At 39.0% G+C, this 19,379-nt stretch overlaps 2 protein-coding genes across 3 annotated transcripts in view; one reads left to right on the top strand and one right to left on the bottom strand.

Moving 5' to 3' along the window:
• Positions 1-5,111: 5,111 nt before the first annotated feature.
• The window catches only part of LOC149414284 (glutamate receptor ionotropic, kainate 2), a 44,433-nt gene continuing 30,165 nt past the window's right edge, over positions 5,112-19,379 (top strand). Inside the window, exon 1 of the mRNA XM_089643711.1 lies at positions 5,112-5,469. The gene's annotated coding sequence lies outside the window, so the exon portion shown is untranslated. The remainder of the gene's footprint in view (positions 5,470-19,379) is intronic.
• Positions 11,718-16,097, bottom strand: LOC149414285 (uncharacterized). Of its 2 annotated transcripts, XM_089644339.1 has the most exons (3): positions 15,016-16,097; positions 12,119-13,395; positions 11,718-11,866 (listed from the first exon to the last, which is right to left on the bottom strand). In XM_089644339.1, exons 1-2 carry the CDS (start codon positions 15,980-15,982, stop codon positions 12,122-12,124), a joined length of 2,241 nt encoding a protein of 746 aa, XP_089500465.1. In that variant the 5' UTR covers positions 15,983-16,097; the 3' UTR covers positions 11,718-11,866; positions 12,119-12,121. The 2 variants fall into 2 exon arrangements, with proteins under 2 accessions (XP_089500465.1, XP_089500464.1); XM_089644338.1 differs by lacking the exon at positions 11,718-11,866 and having other exon boundaries at positions 11,920-13,395.

Below are 19,379 nucleotides of genomic sequence, written 5' to 3'. Positions count from 1 at the left end.
ATATGAAAATGTTCCCACTGTGTGGATAAAAAAGCAAACTCCAAGACCTTGTGAGGTCTGCAAAAACCTAGTTTCCTATTGAGATTTTATAAAATAAGCTGTTCCGGATCTGGCAAAGTTAAGGCCAAACAGAACCGACCATCTCCAAAAGGGTCTCTGGAGGTCTAGCACGGGCGATCGTTGAAGTCTTATTTCAATACCATATTGAAGAAATCCGTCATCTATAGTCAGATGGCGATATTTGCGAGCACGGTCAGAGTATGATTCCGAAAGTCGGTAGACAAAAGCCGCTACTTTTAGCGCGGCCCCCAAGGTGTCGGATCAGCTGTCAATACGCACAGCTTTTTAATTATATCCTTCTTTATGCAAAATAACTGGCTTATTATTGAGTGGGGGTGAACAAAAGAAGTTCTTGGAACTGAAAGAAATCATATACACAATCCTTAGCTAAGGCGTGATCAATTGATTCCGTTCGTTAACAGTTAATATTCTAAGTGAATGCCGGTACTATCCAAATAGTTTCCAACCGTCTGGAGCCATGCAAACTTAATATCTACTTCATTTACTTATAATAATTGTCTTTCAAACATTCCCCGGTTACGAATAACACGACAATATTTGAAAATCTCCTAATAAGTGGAAAAGGTTTATTGGGTTGTGATGGAGGCCTTAGCCAGCCAAGGAATTGAACACACTACGCCTGGGTGGGACCCAAACGCGATGTCAACTCAGCCACCGACCGGTCAAATTTATGGACATATTATTCTTTACTTAGAATTATTTTCTTATTATTACTATGCCATATGCTCCTAACCACCTGGAGCCAGTGAAACTACAGCATCCCCAATTGAGGTATATGTTGTGAGGCTGAAGGTAGGGGAAGGGAAGGAGATGCTGAAACTATCTTCCACTATTTAACGTGCCTCAAGTACTATACTATATATGAATAAATTGTGAAATAACACTAATTCATATAATAAAATTTACTTGCGCACGCCGGGATTTGAACGCGCGACCTTCGGATTGCTAGTTGAGGCAATCTTGGAGACCGTCAAATCTAGATAGAATTGGAAATTATCGCAGCCATCAATTTATTTTGTACAGCACATTAAATTATGAATCATCATAATTCGTGAACGTAGATAATCATTTTACGCAATTATCAACACAACCGTCTCCGTTGAACGCTATTGCGAATTGAAGGCCGAGCCAACGTGTGAAAACTTTTTGCAGGTTGTGGCCCCAAGATCCTTTGACTTGTGCACAAAAATCGACAATAATCGGGTTGACCGGCCAACGTTGGCGGCCAACGTTGGCGGCCAACGCGTGAAACCATTCTCTACACCAGCGTTTCCCAATTTTTTTTCGCCCCGGAACCCTTATCGATCATACTTTTCTAGGCGGAACCCTATTTAAAAAAAAAAGATAAACTTGTAGTTTGAATACTTTCATGTTTACCATGAAAAGAAAGATCAAAAGTTTTGTGTAAAACTTAATTTAATGTGAAGAGTGATATCTTTTTACATTTTTTGTTAAAATAGCATTGAAATCAGGCTTTATGTCAGACAGCTGAATACGAAGATCTGGAGCTGCATCCAGTCTGTTTCTGTATTTGTTTTTTGTGTAAGCGTAAGCCGAAAAACCAGTTTCACATCGGTAAGTGGTCACAAACGGTAACAAAACTGTGATAGCCTTCTCGACGACTTCTGGATATTCGTTTTTAAGTCCAATCCAAAACTCATCCAGATTAGTTTTTTCTGAATTAAACTTTTGTTGTGAGGAAGAAGAACACGTGATATCAATCAAAGCCTCGTTCTCTGTTGCTGTAAGAGTCGACGGTGTCCTGTGAACTAGGAATGGATTCTGTGCCCAGTCAATGTCCTGCAGGTTTTTTTCAGGAAAATACTCTTCCAGAGATTTGTTGAGGGCCATCTTTTAAATGCATTTTTCAACATCTGAGGTTACTTGCAACTCATTTTTTCCAGAAACTCGTTTAAAAGAGTAAAACATTGGTACTGTTTCTGTTCAACACATTCTATCCAGAAGACAAGTTTCTTTCTTAGAGACGAGATTTTGTCGTTTACTGTAAAAGTATTTGTGTTTCTTCCTTGCAATGACTTGCAAATTATATTCAGTTTATCAAATATGTTTGCCAAATACGCCAGTTTCATTAGCCATTGCTGGTCGTGCAATAGTTGAATAAGACCACTCAAAGATGAAGAAAGCGATTCTTTGGAAAAAAATACCACTAGTTCGTTGATTTCAAACAATCTTGATCTTTGGAAAGCCATCTTACTTCCGTGTGAAGAAGAAGTGATTGATGCTGACTTCCTATATCTTCACACACTTTTTTAAAAAGTCTCAATTGGAGCGGACGTGATTTAACGTAATTCACAATTTGTACGGCTTGATCGAGAACTTTCTTTACCTCGTGTGGTATTTTTTTACGACAAGGGCATGTCGATGTAAAACGCAGTAACTGCTGCTGCATTTAGGTGCAACATTCTTAATTCTTGTTGCAGTACCTTTTATTTTGCCAGTCAAAGCGGCAGCTCCATCGCTACATACATCGACACATTTGTTCCAATGAATGTTATGTACATTCATGTAATTATCAATGACTTTGAAAATTTATTCTCCAGTGTTGGTGGCTTTTGGAATTTCTGGCTCCAGTTGGTCTCCAAAGGAGCACAAATAAACAAATCTTCTTCAATAGATTCCCCGAAGGGGTATCTTACGAAAACAAGCAGTATTGATAGTCCAGCGACATCTGTACTTTCGTCGAGTTGCATTGCAAACATTTCACTACTTTTCAATCTACAAATCAATTCATCTTCAATGTGGTCAGATATTTTATGGATTCGATCAGATATGACATTATTGGAACTCTGAACTGCTGTAACTTTCTTCGTTGCGTCTTCGCCAAGTACACACTTGACAATTTCTGTCATACAGGGTTTTATTAAAGTCTCTGCAATCGTGTGTGGTTTGCCAGCACGAGCAATCCTGTAACTTAACAGGAATGATGCTTCGGTGGCATTCTCGTTATCAGTTTTAACATATTTATGTAAAGCAGCCACACTGGTTTTATGTGCAAAAAGTCTAAGCTTTTGTCTTTTAATTGCGGGTGGTTGGTATTAAGATGTCGTTTTAGCTTTGCAGGTGCCAGAGAGCTATTACATATGATTTTGTTGCAGATAACGCATCGACCATCCGGATTCTCAAGCATTCCTACAGAAATAAATCCAAAGGACAAGTAAGATTCGTCATATTTTCTCTTTTTTGAAGTAGTGTTGTCCTGAGATTGCCCAGCCCTTTTAGTCGTTGGTGAATTTTGTATATCCTGCTCAGGACAATACCCTTCAGTATTTACAATATCCTGGAATGAAATAAAAAAAAAACATTAGTAATGTGACAGCAAGATGCAGTTTGATGTTGGCTAAAAATAACAGTCCCACCCCAAATCTACCTTTGGCACAGTCTGGAATTTGACCCCTTTTTCAGGCGTGATTCATTTAAATCAAAATTAGATGGCATTTGCTGTTTAAAAGGCTAGAGTCGAACACCCATGCGTCAGTTATACTACATTAAAGTAATTTGTCAGGGTTGTCACGGTTGTCACCAATCAAAATATGTTCATGAACTGGGCCTAAATGATTACTATTGCTAGGTAAGTATAATTTACTTACGGATAAATCAACAGCTTCTTCTGAAATACTTTCATTATTTGCTGACGATGAACTTGATGAATCACTTATGCCACTTTGTAAGCGCCCTGTTTTGAGCCAGTTATCCATTTTTTTAATAAAGGCTGAAATAAAAAAATAACATGAATATGAATAAATCGTTTTTATTTGTTTTGGCACTATCTGCAATTGGTAACAAATAAAAAAAAATACTTACCTAAAACGGATATCGTAAGTACAATATTATAAGAACAGGAATAATAATATCACTGGAATGTCAACTTTGTAAGTTCACACGAATTAAAAAAGAACGAGAACACACACGTTCTCTGATGTCACAGTCATAGACTCGACTGAGCTTGCGGTGGGCGATACGGGTCGCGGGTGGCGGGAGGAGGCGACGGCGGTCAAGCGCGCTGGATCTAGCTCCCGTGCACATTATTGTTAAATACATACGTTAAATCCGGACGGAACGCGGAACCCTTGTGATGCTTCTACGGAACCCCAGGGTTCCGCGGAACACCTTTTGGGAAACGCTGCTCTACACGTTGGGCCAGCGCATTGACCCAATACATTGGCCTAATGCAGTGGGCCAACGTAGACAGGCGCTATAATATTATAATCATAATAAGACAATATTTCCAAAATTCTATAACATAAGAGAATAAAACATATACACGCAACACAAAAAATGTATAAGGCAAGCGGCACGCACAAGCACATAGATCATTGTAAGTGCCGATTTCCATTCCCTTCTAATGTTTTTATTTTGGTGTGAGAATTGGATTTTGATTTCTAATCTTTATTTTTGGTGTAAATTTATCTTTATTTTAATGTTGTTTTTTGTTTAAATGTATAAATTCGTATATTTTAAAATGGGGGCCTCAGCACGGGTGAACAACCCAGTGAGGCCAACGTTGCTGAATTTAAATGTGAAGTACTGTAGAGTAATGTATCAATAAATAAATAAATAAATAAATACCACTCTATGGTTGATTATAATTGGTTGATTACATGTGGTTGATTAAATGAATATATGTAATTTATAAACCTACAAAGGTAAGAGCGTAAAAAAGTAAAAAATTTGAAAATGGTCAATTTTCTCAGATTGTCACGAAAATAGCATTTAGACTCAGAAGAATAAGACCTTAATTCGCTTGAAAATTTGCATATTTCTCAGGTTAGAATGTAACCAAAATCTGTCAAGCGAAAATAGCATTTGAACCTGCAACGATAAGAACTCGATTCGCTTGAAAAATATTCAATTTGTTAGGCTAGAATGTAACTAGAGACTGCCAAGCGATAATGACACGTTGAATACATGTAGATAAGGCACGTTTTAGCGTGAAATATCTGAGGGGTTGTAATTGTAAGAAGGGATGCTAGTGGCCATGTATTTTGTGGGGATTGGAGATATGACTGATTTTAGAAAACACCCTTATAAAGTTGACAGTAAATAGTGTAGGAAAGATTTCCCTCAAAATACTTCCCTTCCCCCTAATAAAAGGCATCAAATTACCATTTAAAGAAAGCCAATCCAACGATCGACAGTTTAAAACCATCCCCATCAGTTTTTATAGCGTTATTTTAAAGAAAACGTGTGTGAAATGACCAGTGTTCATTCCGTGCGGGGCTAACTTTCATGTTCGACATCTGTACGTCAATTGGCGCTCTGAATAAAGGAACCAATGACGTGTTTTACAGCAAATTAAGTGCAAACTAATAATGCGAAGCGAATGCATGCGATACGAAACGTCCAGCCAGTAAAATGTATTAAAAAATCGTAAGTATAAAGATCATATAAATGTCATTTTTCATTTGACGTTTAGTTTTTTTTTGCCATTTTTTCAACTCTTGCAAAACGAACGAATTTGATTTGAATGTCCAGATTTTCGTAATGTTGTTGTTGTTATTATTAGGACAAGTTTATGGATTGTAAACATGTCGAATTCCGCTTCGTGCCGACTCTTTAAATGTTTTTTTTTTGTATTAGGCAATTCACCCTAAAAAGAGTGCTATGTGTAAAAATGTTTTAATACTCTCTGTTTGAAAGAGAGAGTACGAAAACAGTGCAATATAATTAGGAATTATGGATTCATGGAGGACTGTCCAAAGAAACGGAGCCATCAGTCCACAATGGAGTGCTAGTACCTACCCCGATGAATGGCAGTGAGGCATGGAACTGGCAGAGGAAGGACGAAAGCAAACTGAATGATGTAGAAATGAGATCCCTGAGGAGTATGTGTGGTAAAACCACGTATGATCACGTGAGAAATGTGGAGATTCGCAAAGAATGCAAGCGTAATGAGTAATATTAAGAAAGAAAAGCTTAGATGGTTTGGGCATGTTGAGCAAATGAGCGAAGAAATGAGTGTACAGAGAATATATGACGCAAATTTGAATGGTAGAAGAGGTCGGGGACCAGGGCCGGTTTTAGTACTATCAGCGCCCTGGGCGAGATTTTTACGGCGCCCCCTTACTACAATTCAATTCCATACGAAAAAAGGCAATGGGTATAATGGAATAACCGTTTATAAAAAAAAAACTATTTATTTAAAAAAACTTCACTTTTCTAGCCTTTCTATCGGCGAACTCTTTTATAAGGTTATCAAAATCGATATTTTCAGCAATTTCATTTTCGATTGACAAAGTTGCCAAGTTTGTCAATCTAGATTGTGATATTGTAAAATAATCTCGTCGAATTTAATGTTTCAAAGACCCAATCCTGTCTGATTATGTCTAAAAGGGATCCAAATGATAATCTAGTCTCCTTCAACGGAAGCAATCTTCCGAACAGGCCTTCCATTGATATGCTTGGTGTAACTATAAGTGACCAGCTCAGGTACGGGGGCTCCATCGAAGCCAGAGTAAAGCTGGCCCCTCAGAAGCTGGGCGTACTGTACAGGGCCCGCAGATACTTTAATAGTACACAACTGCTGACCCTGTACAAATCGCAAGTGCGCCCTACTGTCGAATTTGGCAGCCATCTCTGGTCCGGAGCCCCTAAATACCTGAAAAAAAACCCCTGACTCTGTGCAAAAACGGGCGGTCCGTTTGATAGATTCCCCAATCTTAACAAACGGACTGCAATCTTTAGAGCACAGGCGTCGGGTAGGTATGCTGTCCTTGTTCTATCGGTATTACAATGGAAGATGCTCTGAGGAACTAGCGTCATTGATCCCTTCGGCACCGGTGCGTAATCGGGATACACGCCAAACGCGCGCCCAACATTTGTACACGGTTGACATTTGTCACATGAGAACGGGTCGCTTCTACGATTCGTTCTTAAGTTCAACAGCTCGGCTGTGGAACGAACTGCCGGCCTCTGTGTTTCCTCCCTCCTACAACATGGGACTCTTCAAGACCCATGTTCACTCCTTCCTCTCCACAAAAAGACCCTCCACACAGCATCCCCAAAGATGACATAGGCCCTGAGGGAAATTATTTTCTTCAGGGCCTCCTGTGTGGAGTTAATATAAAAATAAAAAAAAAGATAATATACAGTACAATACTTACCTGGTAGGTCACTTGAGATTAACACTTAATTAACATTATATAATTGTTTATTAGCGAAATTTAGATACAGGATTTAGGACATAATTGGAAAATTGAATATAACTGGACTTTCTCTTAGGAGTAGTATATTTAATTTAAGGGTACGACAGCTTAAAAAGGTAAGTTTTTAGTTTAGAACTGAATTCTGTTGGACTTGTTATGGATCTTAGTTCTGGAGGGAGTTTATTCCAAGCCTTCGGCCCAGATACTCCGAAAGCGCGATCACCAAACTTAGTATTTGGCTTGCGCTTAGGTTCCATCAGTCTGCCTACAGCTGATGATGTTGCTGATCTAAGAGTTGACTGCCTCAGACCAGTGTTTTCCGGGACGCATAGTTCAGAGATGTAGGGTGGGGCCATTTCATTGATGGATTTAAACACCATCCAGCACAGTTTGTACTGGATTCTTTCAGGGCACTTGAGCCAGTGAAGGTTACGAAGGTGTTCTGAAATGTGCGAATATTTTGAAACCCCGGTTATGAGCCGTGCTGCTGCATTAAACACTGATTGAAGTTTGTCAATTTGATATTTTGGAAGGCTGGCATAAATGCCGTTGCCGTAATCGAGACGTTAGACTACGTAAGAGTTGATAAGTAGTTTTGTTGCTTCTGTAGGAAGGTTTCTTCGGACAGACTTGAGTTGTCTTAGGTGAAAAAAACCGGTGCTTACAGTCCTATTTATTTGACTTTTAAACGAAAAGTCTGAATCTAAATTGACACCGAGAAGTTTGACTGTTGTTTTTGGGATGATATCGCTGCCAGAAATAGTAAAAGGTGAATTGTCTATGAAATGTTGACGTTTGTTCGTGGCTGCCCAGAGAAACTCAGTCTTAGATGGATTGAGCTTCAGCTTGTTTGAAGACATCCAACGAGTTATTGCTTCTAGACATTCAGTTATACGGATCTTGAGACTATTGATTTTATTTGGAGCGCAGTAAAAATAAACTTGCTGATCGTCAGCGTAGCAGTGCACTAATTAAGTTGAAACGAAGTGTAGTTTCCTCAATCAGTTCCTGTAAGAGTGAGGCGATTAGGGAAATATTTACGAGATTTTATTCTATTAGATCAGTGCTTTTTAATGATCAGTCATTAGATAATTGTTAATCTTTTAGGATCGCTGTCCAGGCTAAATATGGAAAAAAGTTTAAACTTGATTCAACTTAACTACTATAAAAGCCAACTATTTAAATCCCGGGGAATGGAAAATATTGCACTAAAGTTCCATTATTTTGTCAAAATTTCATGCGGCCATGTTCTTTTCTTGTTTGACTTATTGTTATTCAGCGTGGCCAGCGATTCTAAAAGTTTACCGATAACACAATAAGATCAGTACCTACCTATTTCTAACTAACCATCACAGTGTGGACGGACGCTTCATTCGCATTCATTCATCGCATCATTGCATCAAACGTTTTTCTGACTATTGACATAGCCCGAATCAAATATCACTTGATCGTGCCATGTTGTCTTCCTCGGCGTCCCTGAATTCTTCCACCATTCACAATATTTTGTATCATAGGTTAGTTTCAATATTCTCCTGACGAAGGAGGGGTGCTTCCAAAACCGTTGTGTAATTAAAATTAAAGTGGTCTAAAACAAATATATATATATTTTATTTATTTATTTAATACATGTTACATTATTATGAAATTTACATAAAGTAGATATAATGAATCACCATACTAGGCGGCTGCCTGTTTCATGGTGACCAATTGAGTGTAATTAATTTGTATGAAACATGAAATCTAGTGTAAACATATGAAATTAGTAACTAAAGATGAAGCTAAAATTTTGGAAAAATTGTAATAAAAAGTAGAAGATAGGAATTAGAAAGGAGAAAGAAGTAAATTAGCATTAGATTGTAAAAATGTACATAATTATATATATAATTTTTAATATGTGTGCATTCAAGCACACATGTGTATGCAGCAGACATACCTATATACATATAACAGCACATGTATACATACACCCATATGACGCATCTTCGCGCATATAAACAATATATACACCTCTATCTGAGTACTTGGAATAGGCTACTAACACTATAACAATCACACATCAAAAAATTCCCGAGCGCTTTCCTGAAACTGTCGTATTTGGCTATTGATTTTATTTCTAACGTTAAATTAATTATTTATTTAAATATATATGTTTTTATTGGAAAGAAGACAGATTTAGAATATTTTTAGTCAGCGCAAATATTCAAATTGATGCCCTCTGTTATCCAAACATTGCTGATAACGCAAAGCAATGGAATTACAAACGTGGCGAATAATTTCGTTGGATTCTGTATCAATTTCTGCGTTTAATTGATCGACTGTCGGTTGCCGGTTTTGACAGATAAACCTTATCTTTGAAGAGTAAATACAATGGTGTGAGGTCTGGAGAGCGTGGGGGCCATTCGGTGGCACCCCATCGCCCCAATTCATCTGATAAGCTCTCACCTCACGATCACTAAGTCATGTCTTTTTTCAAAAAAATTTTTTTTGTTAAAACCAGTGGAATGCCCGCAATGCTTCGCTATTGATAATGTCTTTCTCGGACGTCTCCGACTCCTTCCACCATTCACTACACTGTATACCACAATGGGTAATTATTCAGGATCGCTTGTAATGCTTAATACGATTTTTTTTAAATAAAACCTATAGATTTACCTTAATTACTATAAAAGGAACTCGTATCCCATTCCAGTGCAGAGATATTGCATAAAGTATTCCTTGAGCGTCCCCGACTTGTTCTACCATTCAAGCCATTCTCTAACCACTCCTGGCACTAATAACTCGCGCAGATTGATTTTTAATATAATAACATAGTTAAAGAAATATGAATATCTAATCTTAAGGTTAAACGCAACGCTCGTAATATTCTACGTGTTCATAGATGGCGTAATTAATTCATTTGATCAAAATTCGCTTTTTGCAAGGTATTGCTTTACAGTATTAAGACAAATTATATGTTTGCGCCCGCATATACGCAATATGAATATGAATAAATAGTTTTGTCTATATGAAAACTCAATTCTATCGAGAAAGGCATGCAAATACAATATTGGATTGAATAATCGGTACAATATTGTATTTGTATGCCTTTCTCGAAAGAATTGAGTTTTTAAACGAACAAAACTATTGATTCATATTCATATTGCGTATATACGGGCGCAAACAAATGATTTTTCTTAATATTGTAAAGAAATACTTTGCAAAAGCGTATTTTAATAAAATTATTTAATTAACGCCATCTATGAACACGTAGAATATAACAAGCGTTGCGTTTAACCTTAACCATCATTCTTACATTCTGTTTTTTTATTAAATTTACTTATTGGACTCCAGTTTTGAGGCTATCGGGAAGGAAATTGTAAATGTTACCCTCATGACATATGCTACTCGTACCATTTTCAGTCTTTACTGCATTAGTGTACCATTTATTACAATAAAAATATATAAATTTGTTTTAGACCACTTTAATTTTAATTACATTCTACCGGTTTCGGAAGCACCCTTCCTTCGTTAGGAGAATTTTAAAACTAAAACTGAAGTTTCAAATTTATATATTTTTAATTTATAATTACTAATTACAAATTTATATATTTTTATTGTAAATTATGACGAGCCACAAAGTAAATGCTTATTACAAATATGTACCATTTATTTAGGTTGTCTCGTATGGTGTTTGTGTTCTTGTGACGTTTTTATAAATATTGTGTTTGTTTGTATAAGTACATTTTGTAGATTAGAAGGCATCTGTTATATTTGTACAATTTTCAATAAGCTCATTTCTTGGTATAGGGTTATTCATTGGGGTATCTGGGTCATAGTCAACGATTTTTTTGATATCAGATAATTCAGGTGGGACTGGATAAAACGCCCTTCTTTACTTCTGTGGGTAGAATATGAGTGAATCTCCCAAATACAGTTTATCTATGTGCTGTTTGGTCAGCTGTTTGTCAATATGTAGGCCCAGGTATTTTTCACTATCTAGACCAGTGTTTCCCACGGTGGGGCTTAACGCCTCAGGGGTGGGGCACCACGCTTCGTGAGACACGTAAGCATTCCACATAAAAGGGGAATACTCATCGGTCATACAAAAAATGCCTGAGATGTACAAAATTGAAATATACGCCAAATTGTACTTAAAATAGAATGAAACCCATTACAATTTCAATAACTATCTAAAAACACAAAAACTGTGCATGTAGATGTTGTAATGGTTAAATATACTGTTTAATTGATTTATACATAATGTATAAGTATAATGAGGAAATCTACAATTGGTTTCTCAGTTAATACGTGAAATATAATTTAATTCCGCTAACATATTTAAATAATTATCTTTATCGTTGGAGGAGTAGTCATTGACGATATTTATGTTAATTTCTCCGACGATTATTGTTTTTTTGTTTTTGTGATAATGAAAAAGTTTTACCTTACAATAAAACTTATATTATGTACTTGGCTTTATTTAAAACCTATAAAGTGAGATAAACATTACCATTTTGCAGCCAAATCGACGTTTCTTACCAAGTTCGTGTGTAATTCTTAGTTTAAATCTCCCGCCAATGTCACCTGCTAGTTCCTAATGCATCCTTCAGGCGGCGCCAGTAGTGGGGACGCCATCAATGATGCTATAATTTCATGTTTCATTAGATCTCATCAGGCAGCCCTTGCCTAGGTTTTAAATAAAGCCAAGTACATAATATAAGTTTTATTGTAAGGTAAAACTTTTTCATTATGTAGCATAGGCTTTATTTAAAACCTATAAAGTGAGATATTGTTTGTTATCGCCTGGTGACATTATGCTAATGTGAATCAAATATAATATTTAAATTTATTTGCTAAAAAGAAAATAGGGGCAAGATTTCCAGAAATCAGCTAACCAGTTACAGAGGTTGAAAAAGGTCAGCAACAGATGGGTCGGTGTTGACTCGGCCAGCCGATTCTGCAATTTCCCTTCTATAGAACCTGGCAAAGGTATTGGGACTTCTCCAGTTACCACGTGACAGTATATCGTCCAGCTTATAATTCTGCAGCCAGTTCAGAGATGCCACTGCTGAACGGATGCTGCCAGGTGGATCCTCTACACCAGCATCCCTGAGGACTGTCCTAATCCAACCTGCAATTACTGCCCTGGAAGCCGCTTTCACTGTCCCACAAGTTGTAATAAATAGGCTAGGTAGTATCGCCTGCGCTCTCCGTTCCTTTGACAGTTCTATGACCTTTTCCGTCCAATAGACAGGGTCTATGTTCCTAGACTCCGAGCGAGCCAGTCTCCACCCTGATTGTTGCCAGTCTGCCGAATCTGTCTTGCCACCAAACACTGGCCAAATGGAGATGCCTTCACTGTCCACTGACAATCTTTCAGCTGTGCAATGGAGCAATGTGAGATCGTGGACTCGGCGCCCTGATGCCAAAAGCAGGATGGTGGCTGCTCTCCTTGATGCTTCAAAGAGAGTAATATGTTGAGGCAAATTCTTCTCCAGCCATGATGATACAATCCTCGGGTCCCAAATGGGGGGTTTTGAAGGCCTTAATCTAGCTAAAGATATCCCTTTTAATATCTTCTTCACTATCGGATTGGAGCTCAGCTCTCTATTGTCTTCGGGAGAGCCTAAGGTACACACCACTGACTTGTGAACTAAAATGGTACTCAGCGATAGCTTTTCTCTGATGTGTAGATCGGCTAGGAACCTGGCTAAGTCTTCAGCTTTGGGACGCGTGGCATCGAGCTGATTCTCTGACGCCCAGCGCTGCCACCTCCGCCATGCCGGAGCATAAGTGCGAAGGGTGGAACTTCTCCACCCGGATCTAAGAAGTTCCTTCTGCTGACTTGACCATCTTGTTAGGTTTTTGTCCCACCCCCACAAAGCCAAATCTCCAGAGTGAAGGACTCTACTTGAGGAGGGGGGTTGTTGGTCCTGGTGTCTATCAGTGCTTCTCCTAGATTGTGAATCGTAAGAGGTGGACCCAAGGCCCGACACTTCAGATCCGCTCTCCAAAATGCCCTTTCCCAACGAGGAGCCACTACCAGGTATAATCCCCTTGCCCTGTTCAGGTGGCAAAGAACCCTCGGCATGAGGCACGGGGGAGGGAAGATCCAAGCCAGCTGATAGTCCCAGTCCCTGCTCCAAGCATTGTGGTAGTCTGCCTTGTCGTCCTGAAAATCAAGAGAAACATACCTTTGAACCACATGCGCTGTCCTAGAGCCAAATAGGTCTATCTCGGGTCGTCCCCATTTTCTGAATGCTACCTCTGTGAAAGAGGGTAGCAGGTGCCATTCGGGTACAGCACGATGACGAGATAGACAGTCCGCTACTTCATTGAAACGACCGGGTAAGTATTGTGCTGTCATGGAGACACAGTGTTTATCCAAAACATCTAGCACTAGTCGAGTACAGCTCAGGAGTTGAGTTGACCTGGTACCACCCTCCTTGCGGAGATAAGATACGACAGACCTGTTATCCGACTGGATCAGAAGACCCGAGCCAGATAGCTCAAGCGCGTGAGGAGACAAGGCAGCCAACACGGCGAGCATCTCCTTTACATTGGAGTGAAGATTCAGCTGGTCATCAGCCCACACACCGCTGAGAAGCTTTTCGTCCAGCTGGGCACCCCAACCCTGATCAGAGGCATCGGTTGTCAAGTAATGCTCAAACAGCGGCAGATGTATAGGTGACGTCAGGGTGAGCGATCGAACCCACCATCTCAATTCCCGAGCGGTAGCTGCCGGAATTGGTGATGACTCCCAAGGGTGGTAGTGTCTGAGTCCTAAGCACCCTTTCTGTATGTGCCGGCTGTTGAGCCTGCCTCTTGGAACTGCAAAACTAGCAAAGTTTAAAGAGCCCAAGAGGCTGCGCCCCTTATCTAGTGACCACCTACCCGTCTGAATAAAACCCTTTAACAAATAAGATAGGGCTGAAACCTTGTTCTGAGGGAGAGACTTTTCATTAGTTAGAGTATTCCAGCTGATGCCAAGAAATTGAACTTGTTGTGATGGTTCTAATATTGACTTATCAAATTGTATATGCCATCCCAAGCCTTGCAAAAACTCCACCATTTCAATAGACTGGTGTTTTAAAGTAGGCAGGCATTGGTTTACTAATAAAAAATCATCCAGATACACTAGAATTCTCATCCCTCTCTTCCGCAGTTCCTGCGCTACCCAGTTAGTGAAGGTTGCGAATGCCTTAGGTGCGGTGGCCAAGCCAAAGGGGAGGGATGTCATCTGCAAGAGTTCATTCCTATAGATAAGTCTAAGGAAACATCTATGCTGCTCACTCACAGGTACATGAAAGTAAGCATGTGTGAGGTCCACTTTAACCATCCAGTCATTCGGTTGTAGAAAAGTAGGAACTCGATAAACGTTTACCAGACGAAATTTACTGACAGTCAGAAAATTGTTTAAATACTTTAAGTTAAAGACCGGCCTCTTTGAGCCATCTGATTTGGGGACCAGAAACATGTTAGAAATAAATGAGGGAGTGGCAGGTGCCGACTCTAAAACCTTAAGGGCTTTGAGTTTTTCTATTTGTTCTGTCGTTGCCACAGAAGTCTTAGTGGCGAAAGGGGAGTTAAAGAAATCAATATTATTATTTAGTGGAGGTTTTGATGAAAATGGAATTCGGTAGCCATCTAACATCTTAAGGATGATAGTAGGGGCACCAAGGTTCCTCCACCCACCTGCGAATGAGCGCAACTGACCCCCTTGAAAAGAGGGCCCGCTGTTAAAACCTCTTACGGTCTGGCTTCCCTGCTCTTTCCTTGGGCCGGAACCTACCTCGGGGAGGGAAAGCTTTAGCGGCCCTACGGGCTGGTTCTGGACCTCGACTCTCAGGGTGCTCCCTTCTCGCGATGGTTCTCCCCTGCTGTACTCTAGGACGAAAGGGCTGCGAGTTCTGCACAGTCACAGGTTTAACGGGAGGAGCTGGTCGCGACGTGCTAGGCTGAGGAGCGAGGCACTTCTTCACTCCCCCCAACTTATCCAGCTGGGCCGACAGGAGGTTCGGGTCAAAGAGATATTCCGATGTGGGCGGAATCTTCCGTAAGGCATCTCGGACGTATCCGTCGCTGATGCCTCGCAATGCCCCCTCTCGTCGATACTCAATGTGGCTAGCCCGTTTTCCGCAGACCATCTGCATGATGTCTTTGGACACCTTCTGGGACTCAGACCCCGCCGCGAAGAGAGACTGCACCTTCTCGAAAAGAGTGGAAGTGCTCAGCTTCGTGCCCGGTTCCGCACTCCAGTTGACCAGCTCCTGCAAGGAGGCCTTCAGGAGATCAGCCTGCAGGGAAAGAGCATTGGTCAGGGAGCCGCAGAAGGAGTCCGTTGACGTACTGGCCGATTCCTCCTGACCTAGGCGCTTCAATTCAGGGTTTAATGCCAACATTGAGAAGAGAGGGGTTGCGGCATACGACTTCTGGATCTCGAGGTAGCGGACATTGTTCCAGTTGGCCGTCCCCAGATGCTGAAGGAGCTCCACTTTTCTCACCCTCCCTGGGTCGGCCGATGGTATCTTCGGCTGCTTTAGGTCAGTTGTCCACTCCCCGAGATCCAAGTCGCGAGACGGCTTATTCGGATGGATGAGTCCCATTCCCAAATCTCCTGCCAATTCCTCCCGAAGCGACGCAGGGGTGTCCAGGGAGATGCTGTCCTCGTCATCGTCATCGTCATCCAAGGCGCCACGGACGGGAGCCTCCGAACGCTTCTCTAGCAGCAGACGCAACATTTCCTGCATCTGGGACATCTGCTGTGTTAACAGGTCAATTCGAGGGTCGGCGGGAGCTAATTCACAAACCCTCTGCCTCTTGGGCTTGTCTTCCGCGCAGACCCTTGAACGCTTGCCCCGCGTGTCCGTGGATCACCTTCATGACTTCCGCCCTCGAAAATTCGGCTTCCCCGCTCTCGGAACGTTCGGAATCCGACATAATCAAGAAAACACAAAGAAACCACAAAAAACACTAAACAAAAACACACGAAACTCTAATAAATCGCAATTTTACGGATTTCGAACAGTCACACTGTTAATAACCTCGAAAAAAAAATGTAAATTTTGCGCAAATACTGAAAAACAGGTTATTTTAAGGTATTTGATGTTTGTAAACAAACCAAACGTGTTTGACCTTCGCAAAATAAATGCTAATGAAACATGAAATTATAGCATCATTGATGGCGTCCCCACTACTGGCGCCGCCTGAAGGATGCATTAGGAACTAGCAGGTGACATTGGCGGGAGATTTAAACTAAGAATTACACACGAACTTGGTAAGAAACGTCGATTTGGCTGCAAAATGGTAATGTTTATCTCACTTTATAGGTTTTAAATAAAGCCTATGCTACATAATGTAATATATTTTAAATTCTTCTATGAATGCGGTTAAAACAGAAGAGTATTTGCGATAAATAGCAATCATATTAAATGATTTATTCATGAAATTTATCTCAAAGTTCAATAAATTAACATTATTTTATTTACACTTATGACAGCGTAAATGTTTGATACAAAGATTGCAATGCCGCTATTTTTGTTTATATACTTCGTTGCGTAGTACAAATAACTCGGTATATTATAATTAATTTCACTCGATGAATGCGTTTCTGATAAAATTATACAGTCAAGTCTATTTAATTGTTTAATGGTTATAAGAAATTCTTCAAAATTCATCTCCAAACTTCTGATATTAATGTGGATTATTATTAGGCTGGCTGTAGGTTTTATATCCATAAAATCGTTTGTTTTATTTACGGTGTCAAAAATTCTTTCGTCTATTGTATATGAGTCATGGATTGCACTAATTATAAAGTCATTCATTTTGAGGTATTGAATGGTATTAGAGGTATTGAGCACATGAATATACTTTGTGTATATTATATGTATAGTATGAGTGCGAATGTGTCTTCTCAAGCTTGACTTTAAGAAAATGAGAATGGTTTATCCTAAATATGAGTGATAATGTGAATTGTTAAATTTGACTTCCATAAACATGAATAATTACAGTGATAATTTGACAGTGACAGTGGTTTTTCTTTAGTACGAGTGCTATTGTGTCACATTAAACGAGACTTCTGTGAAAATGAATTATTGTAGTAAGAACATGAAAATGGTACATATATCCTTAGTGTGAATGCGAATGTGAGTCATTAAAATTGTCCTTTGTGAACATGAATAGTTACAGTAAGAACATGAGAATGGTTTTTCTGTAGTATGAGTGCAAATGTCTGCCATAAAGCTTGACTTCTACAAATATGGATAGTTACAGAAAGAACACGAGAAAAGAGACGGTTTTTCCTTAATATGAGTGTGAGTGTGTCTTATACTTGACCATGAATATAAGAAAATAAGAACAAATTTTCCTTAGAATGAATGAGAACGTGTTGCAATATCTGTGAGTTCTGTGAAAATGAATAATGATACATAGTAAGAAAATGAGATAGTTTATCCTTAGTCCTCGTATGAGTGAACACATATGCCATTAAATTTGGCTTGTGTGAACATGAATAATTACAGTAATAACATGAGAACGGTTTTTGCTCAATGTGAGTACGAATGTGACATTAAGGCTTAAAGAAGAAACTTACACTAAGGATTTGCGAAGAAACTAACACAAAATATCCTAATATTACTTTGCATGCCAGAAAATTATTATTACCCTTTCCCTCAACTTATTTGGTGGAATGTGGATTTGGCGCCATAAGCGATTTACTCATTAAAAATGAAATCGATTGAATATAAGTAATAGAGGGGACCTAAGACTGAAATTAACTAAGGACGGGTTGTTTCGGAGGATTTGAACAATTTTTCAAATTTCAACGTTAATTTGCGAGTTCTGTGAAAGATATTTTCTAGTTCTGTTATTATTTCAGTTCTGTCAAGCAACTAGCCTATAATGATATAATATCAGAACTTGAAAAGGACTTTCACAGAACTCGCAAATTAACGTTGAAATTTGATGAATTGTTCAAATTCTCCGAAACAACCGGTCCTAAGTTAGATCGACATAAAATTTATTTGAAGCAAGCGTAACTGAATTTAATTTCAGTTAAAATATATGTATTAGAATAGGTTTTATTTAATTTCATTAGGGGTTCATATGTTAACAAACATATTAAAATATGATTAAAAGTGATCCCGGTGGGGCATCTGACTTTTGAAAAGACTACGGTGGGGCATGGCATAACGAAGGCTGGGAAACACTGATCTAGACTTTGTAGGTTTCTTTCTTCTTTTTGTAATGGTTCATGTGACGGTAGTCTAATATCAGCCATTATTTTAAATGGATTTTACCTAAATAATGAGGTATTAAAGTGTGAATATATTTTAAATGTGAATACCGCACAAGAGTCCCAACCCCCAATTGGAGTATGTCGTGAGGCTGAAGGTAGTGGAGAGGGAAAGGAGATGTGAATGGCGCTGAAAATCTTTGAGAAACAATTAAAATAATTAATTTTTTATAATAATAAAATAATTTTGGTTTATTTAAGAATGAAATCTTATATCATGGCTTTTACAAGTGTTTGCCCCATTTTCTCATCACACACGAGGGCAATTTTGCACTTTTTAATGGAATTTAATTAGAGGCAGAACAAGTCCTTACGCGACCCGTGGCAGTTTCGTACTAAAACTATAAAACCGAATGTTTGGCTTGCCACTTAAATCTAGAAATAAGTTGTCCCATACAAGAACTGATACTAAAACAAATATAATCTTATTATGAATACTATTTAATCGATGATATCAAATTTTTACAGTTAAATTATTAACGAATAAATATTAAATGAATGTTAAATGTTTACCTCGTCCTGCGCGGATTTTATTATCTTTTGTGCATTTTATGAAATAAAGCATTTAAATATTTTTTGCTTTTTTTTATAACTGGCAATACCGTTTGATTTGAATATACAGTTTGAAAAAAAAATTCGGATTCGCGAAATGTCCATAGGAATGTCATTAAAGGCATTCTAGTTTCTAGAAGGAAGATTTTATGACAATCATCGATGACAGTACCCTGCGACTAGTACACTGAATAGACAATACACACCAGAAACGCCTTCCATGTAGATTTCAATGGAAACCGATGTCGCCACTGACTTAGAACCTACCTCTTGCGTCTAGCTTATTTAGCATGCGCTCTGTCTCTCTTACC

Source organism: Hesperophylax consimilis, chromosome 20 (assembly GCF_061612785.1).
Source record: "Hesperophylax consimilis isolate HC1 chromosome 20, BYU_Hcon_1.0, whole genome shotgun sequence".
NCBI lineage: Eukaryota > Metazoa > Arthropoda > Insecta > Trichoptera > Limnephilidae > Hesperophylax > Hesperophylax consimilis.
Note: the sequence above shows the minus strand (reverse complement) of the source record. Positions and strands in the feature narration are given on the sequence as shown.

Excerpts from the sequence above, each read along its gene's own strand:
- LOC149414285 (XM_089644339.1), bottom strand. The coding sequence starts at position 15,982 with ATGTCCCAGATGCAGGAAATGTTGCGTCTGCTGCTAGAGAAGCGTTCG. Across the intron at positions 13,396-15,015 it reads TAAAGCTTTCCCTCCCCGAG|GACGACAAGGCAGACTACCA; the intron begins GTAGGTTCCGGC and ends CTTGATTTTCAG.